The 19,608-nt window shown below is 46.3% G+C and overlaps 1 protein-coding gene across 1 annotated transcript in view; it reads right to left on the bottom strand.

Annotated features, from left to right (window-relative positions):
• Window positions 1-4,444: 4,444 nt before the first annotated feature.
• Slc6a4 (solute carrier family 6 (neurotransmitter transporter, serotonin), member 4) overlaps window positions 4,445-19,608 on the bottom strand; it is a 33,747-nt gene continuing 18,583 nt past the window's right edge. The window contains exons 8-14 of the mRNA NM_010484.2: window positions 18,421-18,548; window positions 17,551-17,663; window positions 16,815-16,946; window positions 15,298-15,397; window positions 13,513-13,613; window positions 9,537-9,704; window positions 4,445-5,185 (exon numbers count right to left, since the gene is read on the bottom strand). Coding sequence (NP_034614.2) covers window positions 5,111-5,185; window positions 9,537-9,704; window positions 13,513-13,613; window positions 15,298-15,397; window positions 16,815-16,946; window positions 17,551-17,663; window positions 18,421-18,548 — 817 coding nt within the window. The 3' untranslated portion in view covers window positions 4,445-5,110. The remainder of the gene's footprint in view (window positions 5,186-9,536; window positions 9,705-13,512; window positions 13,614-15,297; window positions 15,398-16,814; window positions 16,947-17,550; window positions 17,664-18,420; window positions 18,549-19,608) is intronic.

Genomic DNA, 19,608 nt, shown 5'->3' with positions numbered 1-19,608 from the left:
TGAGAGGCTGAGTCCTGTTTTTCAGGGTACTGAGATCTCACCACCCTCCTCTTCCTCCTCCGCATAGATCTCTCCCTCCTCCTCATCCTCCCCATAGATCTCTCCCTCCTCCTCTTCTTTCCCATAGATCTCTCCCTCCTCCCACCTGTTTCCCACTCTACCTTAGACTATCTGAGATTCCTTCTTTCTCCAATTCTGAGGGTTTTTTTCCCCCTCATCCTCTAACTCTGAGGCCACTTGGTCCTCTAACTTGTATCTCTCTCTTTCCTTCCATCTCTAAGATTACCTCTCAGTCTCTAAGCTCTGCGCTTCCGGCCTAGCATTTCCTACCTCAAGTACAAACAATCATGTTGATGTTCCCCCAGCTTTATGTTCAAGTCTGAGTTTTACTTTCTTTTTCTCAAATCCAACCTTTCATTCTGGCTTGATTTGCTCTCTCATTTTCTGGGGAGCATATTTGAGTAAGCCTTTATTTTTTTTATTTATGTTTTATGTATTTTATGTGGGTCCCAGGGATTGAACTAAAGTTACCAGGCTTTGACACCCAGTGCCTTTACTGCAGGGCTGTCCCGCTGGCCTCTTCATAATTGCTCAATAGGAGAGTTTTGGATGGTAAATTTCCTGAGACTTTGGAGGTTTGGAATCATCTTAGTTTCATCATCATGCTTAAATGCTAATTTCTTTCTTTTTTTTTTTTTTTTTTCGAGACAGGGTTTCTCTGTGTAGCCCTTGCTGTCCTGGAACTCACTCTGTAGACCAGGCTGGCCTCGAACTCAGAAATCCTCCTGCCTCTGCCTCCCAAGTGCTGGGATTAAAGGCGAGTGCCACCACTGCCCTGCTTAAATGCTAATTTAACATAGGACCAAAAGAAGAGGTCTCAGATCATCTTCTCTTGGGACACTGGAAATGTTAGCTGACCCGTTGCTCTCTTGATACCCACTGCTGCTGTGTGGCTCCCTCACTGGTGTGCTTGTTTCTCTGGAGGCTTAGAAAGTTATCTTAACTCCCTAAGCTCTGATGGTTCATCTCCTCTTTGGTTTCATCAGTTAGCTTATCCTTCCTTTCCCTTTGTTCTCTTTCCAGAATTTCTCTCTGCCTAGTGCAGTTCCCGTGGCTGCCACCCTAGGACTCAGGGTCTCCTCATACTTCTGGGACTTAGTTATTTTGTGATTCGTTCCAAGGCCGTTTCTCAGCCTGATCACTCTTACATCCTTTAATTCTGCCAGACAAGTCCCTAGTCAGCTTATTCCTTTTGGGACTAACTTTGGGATGGGCAGGGGATACTGATAGACACAGTAGCCCAGGCTACTCTGGCACTCTCTGTGTAGCCCAGGCTGTCCTGGCACTCTCTCTGTAGACCAGGCTGACCTAGAACTCACAGAGATCCACCTGCTTCTGCCCCCCAAGTGCTAGGATCAAAGGCATGCATCACTATGTCTAGCTACAATTAAGTTTTCAATATTGCCACCTGTTTTAGAATTTTTATTCTTTATTTTTCTCTACCAACTTTGGCTTTCACAAGGCCCAAACTATGTGTTCATGTATGTGTATGTGTGTTGCTGCAGGTGCACATGTAGCCACATGTGTTTGGAGGCCAGAGATCAACCTTAGATGTCATTCCTCAGGGGCCATTGCCTTGTTTTTCTTCTTTTAAAAAATTATATTTATTTTATGTATCTGAGTGTTTGCCAGCATGAGATATTTGTGAGCCACCATGTTTGTCCTAGGAACCAAACCTGGGTCTTCTGCAAAGGCAACAAGTACTTTTAACCCTGTGTTTATGTGTGTGTGTGTGTGTGTGTGCATGTGTGTTCGTGTGTGTGTTTATGTGTGTGTGTGTGTATGTGCATGTGTGTTCGTGTGTGTTTATGTGTGCGTGTATGTGCGCGTGTGTGTGTGCATGTGTGTGTGTGCGTGTGTGTGTGTGTGTGTGAATGTATGTATGTATGTATGTATGTATGTATGTATGTATGTACATGGGAGTATGTATGACAGCCAGACTAGGATTTCCTGTGTCCTACTTTATCACTCCTTTGAGACAGGATCTGACACTCACCAGCAGGTCCCAGCAACTTTCCTGCCTCCATCTTGCTCTGGAGTTACAGGCATCTCGCCACACCAGACTCATCTTGCTTTTTGAGACAATGCACTCCGTGTAGGCTAGGCTAACTAGCCAGTGAGCCTCCAGGAGCTGCCTCTTCCTGCTCCTCAGTGCTGGGATTATAAATATGTCTCAGCCTCCAGATTTTTTACCTTGTGTCTAGGGATCCAAGTTGTGTCCTTCTGCAGGAAGCCCAGTACTGAGATACCTCCCTAGCCCATGGGGCGGAATTGTTTTGTGGGTCCTTTGTTATTCTAGTTCTAATTCTGCCATGGGGTTTTCAGTTTTGGGGGAGGGAAAGTCCATAGAAATATAAATGATTGCTGTGTGGGGTGGCACACGCCTGTAATCCCAGCACTCAGGAGGCAGAGGCGGGCGGTCTCTGCTTTTGAGTAAGTTTCAGGACAGCCAAGGCTACAAAGAAACCATGTCTTGAAAAACAAAAAGGAAAAGAACTTTAGAATGGCTCTTATAACTGTATAGAAATGCACTGATGTGAGTAGCCTCTGGGTCTGGTTCATTTTGGTGTGTGGTATTTAATTGCAAAATTATTTTCATAATAAAATGTATAGAAATGAAAATTAAATTAAAAATAAATTAAAAATTGTGAGGAAAAATCTATATTATTGATAAATGGGGATCAGACACCAATGCAAACAATTAAAAGCAACAGGTACTTTGGATATTCCTTTTCACTTGCATGAAACCTCCAACATTGAAAACTCCTGTATAATTCCTTGAATGACTGGCTTGCCGAAAACATTCTTACTTCAGTTTGAGCAAGTGCCTATTGCAAAAATTAATTTTTTGTGCTGAACTTGGTTGTCCTGGCTGTAATCCCAGCACAAGGCAGGCTAATGTATGAGGATTTTGAGTTCAAGGCTACTCTAAGCTACTCAGAAACAGAGGGAAAGGTGGTATTTTGAGAAAATTGTGTGTCTATGAGATAACGAGAATCTATCTTAAGCTGGGGATATACTTAAGATGCTGCCTAGCATGTATGAACTCCTGGATTTCATCCTCAGGACCACATAAACCTGGCATCATGGCACATGCATATAATCCCAGCATTCATGGCCATCCTTGGCTACATAATAAGTTTGAGGCTAGCCTGGGCTAGTTGGGACTCTGTCTAGAAAAAAAAACAAAACAAAAAAAAAACCAAGATTCTTCAATTTTGCAGAACTGTTTACCACTGACTGCAGGCCACCGGCAGATAATTTCTCTTCTTCAGCACATAAGAAAGTAACGAGAACAGGAAGAAGGCAGCGGGCCAGGCTGAGAGGTGAAGGTTCTTTCCTGTCAGGAGAGAGACAGCTCCAACCCCTCCTTCCCTGTAACGTCTTAGCAAGCTCCTCAGAAGCTCAGATGAGTAAGGAAAATATTGTGGGGAAAAAAGCACAAATGAGCACATCGGAAAATTATGAAGGGTGAGCAAGAGGCACAGAGATAGCAGAAGATGCTCAAGGAAGACACCGCTGAGGAAATGGAACCAAGGGAGACACCTACAGTAGGATAACTGTAAGCCTTTCATATATGGATTCCCCACCCCACCCCACACACACACACACACACACACACACACACACACACACGCGCGCGCGCACACGGCTCTTTGAGTCAGTGTCTCACTATGTAGCCTGAGCTGGCATTAGCGTCATGATCTTCCTGCTTCTACCACACCAAGCTGGGACTTTCTTTTTACGAAGTTTGTTTAAATTTTATATGGAGGACTCGAAGTTATAGAGTGCCAGGTAATTGATTTTATCGATTGTTTCCTTAAAGGTTTTAATGAAGGACTCTCAGGCCTCAAGGTAAGATTTGCCTCCATGCTTTCTTTCATCCAAGCCTAAGTCACCCAAGTCCAGATTTACGTAATCAGTACCATGCTCACATGGATGAGAAGCCATTCACTTGGAAAGCATCCTGGAACTCGTCATCAGGACCCCTTGGCAGAGTCAAGATGGGATCACGGTGAAGGGCGGTCGTTTAAAGCCAAGTCCGATTCTGCGATTGCTCCCGGGTGGAGAAGATCTGCCTTTTAGCTCATAGAATTAGACCTATGTACCCCAGAGCTAAGTAGAAGTCAGGTTTGCCCTGGCTCCACAGGACCAATAACCTGAATAGTCAAACCCTCAGCCATTTAAACCAGATACCCAACTGCACGTGGAAGTTGCATCTGGCTACAACCATCTGGAAAGCAGTGGCCATAGTGACTGATAGAACAGGCCAGGTTTGCCCAAGGACCTTTATCCTGAATGCCTAACAGGGAGGTGGGTGGTGGAAGAGACACCGGGAAAGGAGATGGTAACCCAGCATGCTTCTAATAACACAAACCCAATTGAGTAGGTAGAATCTGTTTAATGTAAGAAAAATTAGAGGCCATTTATATAGTTTGTAATGGGCCCGGAGTGTTGGAATTGAGGGGACACAGACAACAATGGACAGACACAAGAGCTCACACATATATATCAGTTTTCAGTGTAGCGTCTTTACGTCTTCCTTTCTTAACCTCACAGCAGCACGTGGGTTACAGGGTTCTAGTAGATTCCGGCTACAGAGTTCTATGCTACTGAGAAAATATATATGGCTAGCAAGACATCCCTGTTTTCTCTTAGGTGGTTTATGTATTCATGAACACTGAAGGCTTTAGAAGCAAACAGATGCAGGGCAATATGATCATACCCAGAACATGATACAGACGTTCACAGACCTAATCTAAACCTGAAGCTAGCTGATGACTGGGTGGCGTTCATCCCCTCCTTCCTCTCCTCACATATCCAAGTCAGCTCAGCCGTGTCACCAGCTAATGTGGCAGTAAGTCCAAGAGAGTTCATGGAAAGAAGTGGTTGGAACCCACAAGAGTCTGGGCACCATAGTCTTTAGGACTGTGACTCCATGGAGAAAGACCTTACATCATCAGCTTGGCTTAGAGGGGAGGAGTCAAGGTGGGGCTTTTCAGAGATGAGGAGTCGGGGGCTGGGAGGCCATGTCCTCTCCCTCAGTGTGTTACACAGCATTCATGCGGATGTCCCCACACGGAATTTCCGTTGGTGTTTCAGGAGTGATACTTTTAATAATGCGCTGTTGGGAAGAAAAGTGCAGTGTTACAAAGTCTTGTTTGAAAAGACATTTCAACATTAATATTAAAACATTGAGAGTATTTTAATGATATTTCACAATAAGTTGAAATAGCCTCACTAGCCTTTAAAAGAAGAAATTCCCAACTTCTAATACAGATGAAAATGTCAGAGTGGAGAAGTACAAGCGTCGGGTGCAGGAAGAGTGTGGTTGTGACAGGAACTTAAGGAACAGTCCTACGGCGGAACCCTGCTGGCCACAGCATGACTGACTAAACAGACAAGGCTTCCCAGAGCCACTCCGGGAGCAGACATCCCACCTCTCAGCCATGGTGCCCGCCAGTGCCAAGAGCCACCGAAAGCCATCCCTCACCACTCTATAAACTATCATTAATTAGATAGAAATATGCCTTACAATTGGAATTGGTCTTTTTTTTTTTTTTTAGTTCGTTTTGAGACAGGGTTTCTCTGTGTAGCCCTGGCTGTCCTGGAACTCACTCTGTAGACCAGGCTGGCCTCAAACTCAGAAATCCGCCTGCCTCTGCCTCCCAAGTGCTGGGATTAAAGGCGTGTGCCACCACTGCCCGGCCTGGAATTAGTCTTAAGTGGAGTTAGGATGCACAGGAAAGAGCTCACTCCTCACAGTGTGTGGGAGAGGCGAGCACAGTAAATAACATTGAAAGAAAATGGCTTTCACGCCCCACCTCCTTCCTATGCTCACAGCTGCCCATTTAGACATGGATTCTCCCAAGTTGCCAGGCTTAGATCGTACTTAATTCTGGTGTGCGTATGTGTGGGTGCATGTGAGCGGTGCCTACGTGGAGGTCGGAAGGTGACTTTTAGGGGTCAGTTTTCTACTGTGTAAGTTCCAGCAATTTTACTCCTGCAGCCTTTGCTGCTGAACCATTTTGCCAGCCCACTAGACGACTACTGAGCTCAGACTTTGCCAGGCCATAGCCTTCTACGAGACTATCTAACCTATAAGCTACAGCTAATCTAAGAACAGAGCATTGCTGACACCTTCATAAGCATGGGCTCATTAGAGACCATCTTCCGTTATCTCTGTGTGGGTCACTAAGGCTTTCAGCAATGGTGACTTCGGCCAGCAATTGACCCCAACCTTGAGACTTGTAGGCTACCAGTGCATGGTATATTCCCAAATTAAAGCAGTAAATAGAGCTTATTCTATACGCTGCAGACTTACACAAGCAGTCCCCAGCTTATAGCGGGTTACTATAACCTGTTTTTCCTTTATGACGATGCAAGAGTAATATCCATTCCATGGAAACTGTTCTCAATTCCTATATCTCCCCTTGCTAGGGCTGAGGCTACTGCTCTCTCCTGAGGCTGGGTGTGTCTCCTGAAGCCACAGCTCCCAGCCAGCCAAGCGGTCATGAGAATGACAGCCCTGTCCTGTGTTGCCAGGCTATAATGTTCAGGAAGCTAGTTAGGTGTAGTCACTGTGGTTTTTTTTTTTTTTTTACTTAATGACATTTTCAATTCATAATGGGTTTATCAGGATCTAATCTCATTATACAGCTGGGCGCATCTGGGTATGGCCAATACCCAGCAGAATCTAGACGCTTGCTTTTCTCTTATATTTACCTTTCTTTTAGACTTTGTTTTTGTTTCTTTTGTTTTTTTTTTTTTTTTTGGTTTTTTGTTGTTGTTGTTCGAGACAGGGTTTCTCTGTGTAGCCCTGGCTGTCCTGGAACTCACTCTGTAGACCAGGCTGGCCTCAAACTCAGAAATCCGCCTGCCTCTGCCTCCCAAGTGCTGGGATTAAAGGCATGCGCCACCACCGCCCGGCCTTTGTTTTGTTTTTTTAACCAAACCAAGGTTTTATATGGAGCCTCCCCTCCTCCTGCTTCTGAAAGTCAAACCTGGTAATTAACAAGTAATTTCTGTAAAGCTCCTAGTGAGGTAGGTGTGGTGGCACCTATCTTATAATGCCAGCACAGATCAGCGGCCCAGAGGATCACGGAAAGTTTAAGGCCAGTCTGGACTACATAGGGAGACTTTGTGTTAGAATAAAAATCTCCCTCTCCCCCTCCCTTAAAACCAAGTGTCTTTTCTCCCAGGTACTTGCGGGCGGGGAGCACGGCGTGCCTTACCATTTGCACTGGCTAAGTACACACAGAGATAGTAAAGGCCTCTCTCAGAAGTCTTATACAAAGAAAGGTATTGGATTTTCCTTAATCCAGCACTCGCTAGGATTTCTACCCAGCACTGTGTGCCACTGTTCCTGACCCATGGAACTGTCGATCCTGGGAACACGCTACTGTCCAAGGAGCACATTTTACTGATGGGGAAGCCAAGATCCAGAGATGCGTGCTTCCACAGGACCTCTTCTTATATTCTGTGAGCTTATCAGCTGCTTCCTTGAAACCGATTGGCTCCCATCTGGTGGCCTATGGTAAGGATGTCCTTTGAATCTCCTCTACTGCGACGGGTCTGAGCTCAGCTACCTTACATCCTTCTAGGTGTCGTTTTCTCTGTAAGTAACTGAAAATCTGCAAGAGAGACAACTAGGATCCGAGGTGCGGCCTGTGGTGTAATACTGATGTTTGTTAATCTAACGTTCCCTCCCCTGACCCAGGCCTCTGGGTTTGAAGCAGCAGAGAGGCGGTGGATCTTCTCAGCCATCACTGAAGGATAGCTCGGAGGGATGAATTTAGTGACCCGGGCTGTGAATGCATTACAGTAAAACAATCATCTGGTTTTCTTTGGGAGCAAAAGTTGTGATAGGGTTGACTTGGTTACAGTGGTTTGCAGGAGCTGAGTTTTCTTTCCCATGAGTTTAGTTTTCCCATTTAAAAACAGAAGTGAATCTAGCTGTTCTCAGAAAACGGTGTCTAATCGTCTCGTGTTCTCTTATGAAATGTCTGAGTGTGAAGCTGTGCCTTTTCGAGCCACAGTCTAATCCACCTGGGTTCTCAAAAGCCTCCTGCCTTTCCCTGGATGCCACCCTTCACCTTTCCCCTGGATGCCACCCTTCAGATTGGAACTCTTCCCTACAATGGAGCCCTGACGGGGTTGAGATTCCTGGTGTGATACCCATCACCATGTGTAGTACATACTCACTACAGTGGCTGAAATACAACGGAGCAGACACCATTTAAAACATTTCAATTCTGCAGATCGGAAGAGACACTGTCATGAATCCTAGTAGCAGGACCAATAGCCAACCCCTATGGCAGCCTGGCATGAAAACATCACTTTGTCTGTCCCTAACCTTTAACACCAATTTCTACACTAGCCAAAGGTCAGCTCAGAAGAGGGAACCTGCACCTAAAAACAAAAAGAAAACTTTAGAGTCAAAAGATCAGGAGCGTTCCTGTACTGGGCTGTCTTCAGACTTGTGACTGAAATAATGACTTTGTGAGGAGCACTGTTCATCTGTCCTCCCAGGGTTCTTCTCTGTGAGGAGGACTAACCCCCCCCCCCAGAATTCTTCTCTGTTTATATAGCACCTGCCCACCCACCTCTTTAGGCTCTGAGTAGCAAGATGAGATGATCTATAGGCAGACACTTTGGCAAGTGTGCACTTTTTACAAACTGTAAGGTAGGTACTTAAAAACCTATAATATCCAGGCAGAAATAAGCATTTCTTCTAATATGGGGGGAAATGGCTCCCATGGCCATTTGATATTCCAACTTTTGAGTGGGTGACAGTTTTTGAGCTTTTTAGCTCAAAACTTATTGTAACATCCTAATGATAGGATGTTCTTCAAAATAGTACTTGACACATTGATTGATGTGAGAAAAATGACCGTGGCACCAGGCATGGTGGCCACATCTCTAACCCTAGCACTCAGGAGGCAGAGGCAGTTGGTTCTTTGAGTTGGAGGTCAGATGGGCCTTCATAGCAAGTTCTGGGCCAGCCAGGAAGACGTAATGTGTCCCTGTGTCAAAAAGAGAAGAGAGAAGTGACCGTGGCTCTTCGGAACCCTAGCTTTCACTTATCCATGCCCGTGTCCAGGAGAGCAGTAGGCAAATCGTAGGAAGCTGACACAGCCCAGGCGGAACACTGCGGTGCACCCAATCACTTTGAGGCAGGGTCTCGAATAACCCAGGCTGGCCCCCAATCACAGAAGCAGAAATCCTGAATTTCCCATGTGTTGTGACACCAGACTCAGTTCGCTCTTGTCACTGTGTTTGTGAGTTGCCTTGTGATGATCAAGGTAGCCATTAACTATCTTCATCTTCAGTGAGGTACGTAAAACTATTATAAATATGTAAGTAGAGCCTTATGGTGGATTTTATGAATACTTATATCTTTTTAATAAAACACAATAAAAGAATTCTTTTCTTCCCAATTATCTTACTAAACACACTTATTAGCTGGCACATACCTCCTTAAGTGTCCCTGGAGTGCTGATCAGCCGATAAATGATGTATATAGGGATGCAGATGACAGACGATGTTCCTATGCAGTAGCCCAAGATGATACTCCAGTGGGGATAATTGTATTGGAAAAGCCGGAGTTGGGGTGGACTCATCAAAAAACTGCAAATGATGAACTAAGACAAATTTCAAGAAACATTGAAAATCTTTAGAATATCCATGTAGATTGAGACCACAAACACAGAAGACCAAATCTAAGAACCTATTGGGGTTTATTCTCGAAAGAACTCTTGTGCCACACTACTGACAACTTCTATACTAACTCAAAACAAACAAACAAACAAACAAACAAACAGAAGCAGGGACTTTCCTTGGGTTTCTTTCCCATCCCACACCTTGGAGCCCACTATGAGAATTACAGCATCTCTACAAATACCCCCCAAATCAGAGAGCAATGCAGTACCTCCCTCTGCCAAGGGGAGGAGACTGATACCCACTGGGACTGGATAGCAGAGAGATAATGTAGGTGACCTCTCTGTTTATCTCTACTTTGGTACCACATCCCCAAATTCAGTGAGACGGAAGGTGCCTTCGTTGTGGGAGAGACAAACTGAGGCATGCACTGCTCTTGGGACCGTTCCTTCCCATCTTTGCTCTGTCTCTGCAGCCTGGGGTTTCAATAAGAAAGGCTCTGTGCAGATGGCCCTCAACAGGACCGGCTGCTTGCTACAAGACCCGCTCTCAGGAATAGCCGGAGAAAAGCAGCTTAACACATTTCACTTGGAAACCAATGAAATTTTTGATAAAGATTCCAATCTCTTAACACCTGGCTCAGCATTTTCTTATTTTCAGTTTGGTTTCCAGAGGGAGCATAAATGTGGGGTTTTGCCTAGGAACCACTGTGCCGAAATCATGATGGCTCTGAATTTGATTTTCAGTTAGTGCTTCATGGTCATAGAAATGACACTAATGCACATTATTCATGTAGTTAAACATCTATTTATGTTCGTTTTTCCTTTGTCCACAGGTGATGGGGAACTGTTAAGCACACGTTCCTCATTGGTAGCCCACGTCCAGGAGGAGGGCATCAAAACAGGAGTCCTGTCAATCACAGACATTTCTCCTAATGCAGGCTCACAGGAGTCCTGTCAATCACAGACCTTTCTCCTAATGCAGGCTCCTGTCAATCACAGACCTTTCTCCTAATGCAGGCTCACAGGAGGCCTTTCAATCACAGACTTTTCTCCTAATGCAGGCTCCTTGTGAGGCCCCAGACCTGGCTAAGGAGGAAGGGGACATGGAACAGAAGCAGAGAAGATCTGGTCAGGAGCCATCCTCACCAGAACAGGGCTACCATGCTGTCAGGTAAGTGAACTCCAGCTTGTCAGGGCCCACACTCTTGTATTCAGTGGCTCCCTCCCTGAATCGAGCCTCGCTCTCTTCTCATGTACATTCTTTTCTTTCTTTACTGTGTGTGTGCACATGTGTGTGTGCACATGTGTGTGTGCACATGTGTGTGTGTGTGTGTGTGTGTGTGTGTGTGTGTGTGTGTGTGTGTGTAACTTGGTTTCACTGGGAAAGAATGGTTTTAGGAAGTGACTTGTTTACCTAAAGCATCCCTACAAAGCTCAGAACAGGGGACCTGTTAGTTCACTGGCGGTGTGGAAGGCATATTTGCCTCCTCACAAAAAAGCACTTGCTTTTGAAGGAGGGTAGTAACTGAGCATTGCTGGATCATGAGTGATGTACAAGGGTGTTGCTAGGTAAGAAAAGGAACACATTGACCATGAGCCTCCAGAAAAAAAAAAAAAAAAAAAAGGCTCAAGCAAGGCCTCAGGGCCCAGACAAGAATGAGGTGCAAGGGGAAGTATCTGTTAGAGAGAGGACCTGGCAGGGCCAGATCAGGGAAAGGTAAGTGAAAGAAGTCACAGGTTCAGGAGTCAATTCCATTGTCTGATAAAATGTTATGTGTATGATTTTTGTATTAATTTAAGTATTGCATTGAAAGAGTTTTTATGTCCCCAGTGACTGTGTCACTTGCCTCACCCCTGTCTAGGCCTGGACGCCACTTCCTTGCTGGGTGGGGACTATTTAAGCACACAAGGCATTAATCTAGCATGCCTTCTTCCTCTGGAAAACAAATGAAAGGGTTTAAGTGGATTATCAAGAAGCACAGGTATTAATACAAGTTAATAACCTATTTATGTCAGGACTTTGGCTTCTGGTCATGGTGAACTGAGAGACTCAGTCCAAACCTCTTAATGTAAAAGCAAGAGAAAATTTGCCAGGTGTATGAGCACTTGGTTTCGATCCCAGCACTCCAGAGGCAGGGGGATCGATGTGAGCTTGAGGCTAGCTCAGGTCTACATAGTGAGTTCCAGGACAGCCAGGGCTACAGAGTGAGACCCTGCATAAACAAGGGGGAAAAAAAAAACAAGAAAAGAGAAGGATTTGGATTTAAAAGAACATCCTAAAAAGGTGGCACACACCTGTGGTCCCCGCTACTTGAGAAGCTGAGAAGAGAGGGGCTCTTGGGCTAAGTTCAAGACCAACAAACCTCGTTTTTAACAAGGTTTTGATTTGGGCTAAAAGCAGTGAGCGATGAGCCGACAAATCAATATGGAACTAAAACCTAAGTTTAGTACACAAGCCAGGATCTACACAAGAGTTGCCATGTCTAGAGTTTGTGTCTGCACTAGAGTCATCGGGCCCACTAGAGTCACTGTGCTGGGATATTTGCTGCTCCGGGCAAAGGTTGATGAAAACTAAAGTAGTCTAGATCAGCCAGGAAGGGCTCCTGGTAACAGAGACAGATGTAATGTCCCAGAAGCAAAGATAAGCAATTGGGCCATCCTATAAAACAGTCCTGAGATGTGTGGAGAGCTGGGTGGGGCAGGGAAGGGAAAGTTCTGCCTCAAGGAAGTCAGAACACACAGGAGGATGGAGGGGTGTTTTGAAAGAGAAGGACCACTGTGTGCTGAGACACCTGGGATAGACACCTGAGACACCTGGGATGGCCCAGATGCCCAATTAGCTGGGAAGGATGGATGGAATGGGCTAACCTGCTTTTAAGGGGTCAAAAACTGCCCCCTGAGCAGCCCCTAGCACTTAGCTTTCTTTTCCTTTTGGGTTTTTGAGAGTGGGTTTCTCTGTGTAAACCTGGCTTCCTGGAACTCCATCTATAACCCAGGGAGATCCCCTGCCTCTGCATCCCGAGAGCGTGCTGGCATTACAGGTGTGCACCATCACTGCCTACTTGGCATGCAGCTTTCCTTGACAATAAATGAATTCTACTTTTGACTTGGACCTAAACTTGGGGACCTTTGTGTGTGGCCCCCTTCAAGGTGACTATAAAATTATTAAACATAAAATTGCTAGGACCCTTCTCAGGGCCTTCCTGAGCAATATGTTCTTCCTCCGTCTAGATTAGTTGTGTTACATGATTTTAGTGACACTAAGCCTCAATGACACTAATGCCTGTGATATCAGCATTTGAGAGGCAGGAAGATCTCAAATAGCCTGGGTTGCATAAAAAAGTTCCAGGCCAACTCAATCTACACATGAAAACTATCTTAAAACAAAAACAAAAATCCCTCCCCACCCACCACCTTGCAGAATTATCGTAAAGATTAGAAGAGCAAAGGGTGTAAGCTTGGTATAAGTCAGCTCTGGCATTTGCTGCTCCACAAATAAATGTTCATTATCATTATTAGCAGTAGGGAAAACAACACTGGTTTGATCTCTAGCATTCATAGTCAGAAACAGGTGAGCAGAGGTGGGCATAGCTGCTGGGTGGCCACTAACACAGGGGCTTCTCGGGGTACTAGCTCATTATTGTCTCTTGGCACGATTTTGTCCGCACAGCAGTGCTGGGTTTGTAGAGCTCTCTGGGATGCGCACCTCTGGACAGCGTGCTTTTTCTGTCTATGTATGATGCTTCACAGTAGCATTCATTCCTTATAAATAAATAATGTGACGACTTACCAGGAGAAACAGAGGGCTGATGGCCACCCAGCAGATCCTCCAAAACCATCCGGGGCTGAAGCCCAGCATTTCCTTCACGTCGCTGCAGAACTGAGTGATTCCTGGAATCACCCAAAGGAGAATTTGACAGGGCAGGGTCAACAGGGTCAGCCCTGGTGATGGCAGAAACGGAGTGGGGGGTTCCTTCCTGAGCCGGTGGGGTCACCTAGGCACTTCTCCACTCCAGGGGCTCAAGTGGCAGGGCATCACAAAATTTAATTTTATAGCAAGCAAAGCTCTTTCTACACAGAGCAGGAAAATTGATACATGTCTAGGGACCAAGTTCTCCATTGGTGCCCACACTTCCCTTCTAAGATCTCAGGCTGGATTTGACTATAGTCTGCTGTAGGAGGAAAGTGATCTTATTTAGGAATGGTGAGCATGCCTGGCAGAAACCAATTGGGACTATCCATCCGATGGCAGTTTTCAAAGGAGTTGTTGTTTGTTTGTTTGTTTGTTTGTTTGATTGATTTAAGATGTATTTTATGTTTGAGTGCTTTGCCTACAGAAGGAGGTGTTGGGTCCCCTGGAACTGGAATTACAACCATTTGTTACCTACCACGTGGGGGTGCTGGGAATCAAACCCAGGCCCTCTGGGATAGCAGATAGGGCTCTTAACCACTGAGCCATCTTTCCCAGCCCTTCAGGGGAAATTTTTAATCATGGTATTGCTCATCTGTGTACCAGGCCAACATCCAGCTTCTTCTATAAAAGGTTCCTGGCACCAACACGAGGACGCCTGCTGACAGGTGAGTCCCGAAAACTGAAAGTGTTCTCAGCTGCTTCCTCAGAACTCTGTGGTTCCTAGTGCAGGTCTACAGTGACTTTGAACTCTGTACTCTGAATTGCTGGGGAAGCAAAGATAATGTCTTTTTTTTTTTCTTTTTTTAAATTGGCTTCTGAATTCAGTTCCCAGAACCCACAAGAGGCGACTCACCATCTCCTATCTGTCCAGCTTCAGGGAATCCAGTACTCTGCTCTGACCTCTGCAGGTGGCCAAACTCTCACACACATATAGTTAAAATCTTTATCTCATGTACTCTGCCCTCTTCCTTCACAGTGTACATAATGGTTGCCATGGCAAAGCAATTGATCATAGAAATTGGAAAGCAAATGCGTTCCCAAATGAGATGCTTGCTTCTTGATCCTACAGACGCATCTCTGAACCTGTGTTCCTCGTGTCAGTGGCCCGCCTGTGCCCTCCCCTCTGCTGCCCCTTTTCAGGGTCCATAGACGCCCTGCCAAGAGCTCTCAGCTCGCTTCCTGCACCTCCTCTCACCCTTGTCAAAGTCCATCCCAGGACAAGAGGGAGGGGCATGCGGATTCACCAATGCAGAGACTCTAAGAACAGTCTTGCCTCATAGAAGAGAGGGGCCTACGCTCTAACTTGGTGGTTCTGGAAAGGGGTCTCTGTTGAGAAACTTAAATCTGGGGTGCTCTCACACTAATGTCTTAGGCCACCACTGTGGGTGAACTGGCTGACTACAGCCTATCTCTTCTGGGGAAATATTACAAACATTAAAAAAAAAATCAGGATAGAAATGATGTTCTTCTTGCAGGGCGTGGCATGTGTGATACAGTGCAGAGGAAACGGTGGTATATGGCTACCAAAGGCCCTCAGCTGAGATTATCTTACAGACCGGTCAGGAGATTCCGCTTGGTCAACTGCCCCTTCCTGTCCTCTGATGACGATAGTGCCCGTCTCCGTGTGGGCAGAGGGTAAGGCAGAAGGAAGGGACTTCTTACCATAGAACCAAGACACGACGACGGCCTCGATGAGAGCCACGGTGAGCACTGCTGGCCCCGTGGCGTACTCCTCCAGCAGGGTCACCACATACGCCCCTCCCTGGGAACAAGGTCACAGGTGTGTCAACGGTCTTCTGAGGTATGTAGCCTCATTACAGAGGCCTGCAGAAGCTTCTGACTATGGGGGCAGAGGGGTAGTCCCCACTCTGGACTCAGTCTGAGGACTCCAGCGTCTGTCTCGTGGAGTGGCCTTTGAGTGTATACCCATCCGACCACCTTACCCAGTGGAGCACATTTTCTTTTAGATGAGAATGGAACCCACAGCCTGGGGCATGCTCTTGGCCCCATCTCTTACCCTTGTTTTATCTACTGCACCGTAAAAGACAAACTCTAAGGAGCCTCTATAGCCACTGTGGGCTTAATGAAAACACCTTGTCTATTCAATCTTGGAGAATACACAACTGTAAAGACCGAAGCTGGGCATGGTGGCACGCACCTTTAATCCCAGCAGTCAGGAGGCAGCCTGATCTCTGTAAGTTTCAAGCTAGCTTAGTCTACATAGTGAGACCCTGTCTTGAAAGAAAGAAAGGAAGAAAGAAAGAAAGAAAGAAAGGAAGGAAGGAAGGAAGGAAGGAAGAAAGAAAGGAAGGAAGGAAGAAAGAGAGAGAGAGAGAAAGAGAGAAAGAGAGAGAAAGAAAGAAAGGAAGGAAGGAAGGAAGGAAGAGAAAAAGAAGAAGAAAAAGAAAAAGAAAAAAAAAAAGAAAAAGAAAAGGCGGGGCAGGATCTGAATCTGTGTGGCACCGGACACCCCAGCACTAAGTCACTGTTCTGTGCCTGCCACTCTAACCTTGACACACCCTGGTAAAGCAATGGAGTCACTGAGGCCATGGCTTGAAGAGGTCCCTATCAGTAAAACCTGTCTTGAGTCAGGAGGACACAAGCCCACGATGTCACCCTAGCTGATGTTTGCCCTGGCTACTAAATGACGAGATAGGGAAGAGAGGAGGGAAATCACAGGAGAGGGCCTGGCTTCTTTACACCTCAAGCTCTAAAGGAGATGAAGTGGCATATAAGTTACACACAAGACACCAGCCTGTGGATCAGGATATGAGGGCAAAGGACCCAAAAATCACCTCTCAAAGGTGCAAATGGCTGGAAATGCAAATCCTAACTTCGCTCCAGGTATTTTTGCCAAGACTGAAATGTAGTTGGATCTGTGGTAAAATGCTGAGCCTCCTGATGTCATGCACAGATCTACCAGCAGACACTGCCAGAAATAACTTTTCTCCTCGGTGGCAGATTTCTCAATGCCGAAAATTGAACCCAGGGCCTCACATATGCTAGGCAAGCAACCTAACACTCCACCACATCCTCAGACCGTGGTAAGCTTTTTAATAGTGTTAACAACACGTTTAGGCCCCCAAGTGAGGACACTGTGGAAGGAAAGGACCCACTCTGCTTGTGGAACACTAGAGAATAGCAGAGGCCACTTGGAGCCCAAGGCCTTTGGTACTCACTGATGTCAGTGTGAGCAGGGATCCCAAGATGCAAGTGATGACCACGATGAGCACAAACCATTCCCTGCGCTTGGCCCAGATGTGAGGAAACTCATCCAACACAGCTGTGATCACACCTTCCAGGCCTGCGAACTGAAAGCCGCATGCAGATAGTCACAGTGGAGTCCCGTGCCTCAAGGACAGGGAACAGGAAGAGAGATAAGATAAGTAAACAGAGATTGAGACTAGTTTACCCACTCCCCGGCCAAGGAACATGGCTAGAAGCGTATTTCCATCTGGTATCATCAGAACCCATCACTGAGGACTTGCAGGCAAGATAACACAGCACACAGCTCTAGCCTTTGTGTCTTGGGAGACTGGTTGTTCCAAGGCAGTTCAATACCAGTACCCTCTCTACATTAACAGAGCGACTCTCTGAGTTGAGCAATCATGGCTTAGGAAGGAAGATGAGGATTTTAAATACGCTGAGCCCTTTGTGCTAGGCACTTTCCCTACTGTGTGCCACTAGTAACCCTGTAAAGTACCCAGTGCACAAGGTACCATTGCTGAGGAGTGGACAGGGGGGCAGGATGGGGAAGAAGAATGGGAGAGGAGGGGGAGGAGGGAGAATTACCTGGAGGTAGCAACCAGTAAGTACCATGGGAGGGTCTGGGTGGGGAAGTGAGTCTAGCCACCTCCTGATTCCCTTTCCTTCGCCCCCTCCCCCCACCCTGTCCCCTGACCCTTTTCCACTCACCGTACTATCCAAACCCAGCGTGATTAACATGAGGAAGAAGATGATGGCAAAGAATGTGGATGCTGGCATGTTAGCTATTGCCTCCGCATATGTGATGAAAAGGAGGCTGGGGCCTGAAACAGAGGGAGAGAGAGGGGTTGGATGTTGAGTTCCATCCTACCAAGCTATTGAGAGAGGAAGAGGAGGTGGTAGATGCTGAGACCCATCCTACCCAAACTAGATCTCAGTTACTTTATAGTTATCACCCACAAGCCCTCCGCATCAAATTGGGCTCTGTCAGTGCCAGAGGCTGCTTCATCTACCACACCAGGCCTTCTGCTAAGCCAGAGGGAAGATTACCCACCTTGAAAACTGTGCATCTTCCGTTTGGGGGCACAGGACAGACATAAGACTACAGTTACACAAGCCCAGGGGCTCCACAGTGAAGCAATTCTGTGTGATCATCGGGGCCAGGTCTGCTGTTTCTAAGGTACCCAATGATGTTCTCAGCTAAGATAAGCAGGAAATGTAATAAGGACAGCCTGCTACTTTTTTTAAAGTCACATTTGGGGTACTATGGACAGAACTCCAGCATCTGAACACCAAGTGCTCTACCACTGACCTATACCTCAGCCCTTAAAGTCTGCCGACTAGACAGAACCCCACCACGAGTGCCCAAGCCCACTGGCCTTAAACCTACCATACATGTCATAGTTTTAATCCCACCCTGTATTGAATGCAATACATGCAAATATTGAATGCATGGGTGGACTGGGATCACCAAGGGAGTTCACTTTCAAATCTTTGAAAACGTGAAAGAACAGTTGAAAAGGTTAGCTATCTTGTAAAGATTCAAAGTCGCCATCCCATGAAGAGAGCTCCTGGTCCTACCCGCGTCTTTGGCCACCTCGGACACGTCTTCGTTCCTCATCTCAGCCATGTAGCCAAGCACCGTGAAGATGACAAAGCCAGAGACGAAGCTCGTCATGCAGTTCACCACACTGGTCACCAGGGCATCTCTGCAGCGGAACCCCAGGCACAGTCATAAACCAGTCACAGTAGCACATTCCTATAACCCTGTTCCCTTGGAAGGCTGAGCCAGGCAGAAGGATTGAGAGTCCAAGGCTCAGGATGAGCTATAGAGCTAGGTGGGGGAGGGGAAAGTCTGACACCCCTCCTCCCAGCAACACACCCCCACCCCGGCTGTGAAACAGCACAACACAACCCTCTTCTCCGCTGCCCTGGAGCAGGGCTTAACTGGGGGACTCCAGGAAGGAGCTCTGACCTCATGATTGTGAAATTAAGAGTTAATACTATCTTCAAATAGAATAAGACTGCCAAGGAGAAACCTTGACAGTTTTAAAACTTCACTACATAGCTTTAGCTGGTATCCCAACACAAGGCCACATTCTTTGGGGGCAGGGGGCACGGGGAGGGGTGGGCTCTGCCCCCATGATTATTCTTCCAATAGTACAAACAGACTGCTGGGTCTACCACCTGTATGGGAAGACTCACTGTCTAAAGTTGTGAGTGATATCCAAGCCATCGTGGGTACACTGCTACTATTTGGTTAAAATATTGAAGCCTGACTCTGCCACAATCATGGCATTTTTTTTTCTTAAGCTAAAACAAAGTCAAAGTCGATCCTTTGACTTTCTGTGTATATATATATAAATAACCAGTTTACAGTTTTCATGGTAAAGTATATTAACTAGTGTATGCTGCACTTTTTGTAACCTTGCGATAACATGTCCTTGTTCTGTTTGCCTGCTTCCTTTGTTGCTTGTCATGTTTTAGGCAGGATCTCATATATATATATATATACATAGCCTGTTCAAGGCAATAGTAGGCTCGATATGTAGTTAAGACTGGCCTTGAACTCCTCATTCCAAAGGGCCTCCACTTCCCAAGTGCCGGGACTGTGGGGGTGTACCTTCCCCTCAATGTGTGTGTGTGTATGTCTTGGAGACTTTCTTAACCTTTGAATAGCCTGTGTAAAGTTACTTCCTGAACGGGCACCATGTCATGGATGAATGACCAGAAGGTTGTGACAGCCCTTAGGGACAATTCTCTCATGGT

This window comes from Mus musculus, chromosome 11 (assembly GCF_000001635.26).
Source record: "Mus musculus strain C57BL/6J chromosome 11, GRCm38.p6 C57BL/6J".
Lineage (NCBI taxonomy): Eukaryota > Metazoa > Chordata > Mammalia > Rodentia > Muridae > Mus > Mus musculus.
Note: the sequence above shows the minus strand (reverse complement) of the source record. Positions and strands in the feature narration are given on the sequence as shown.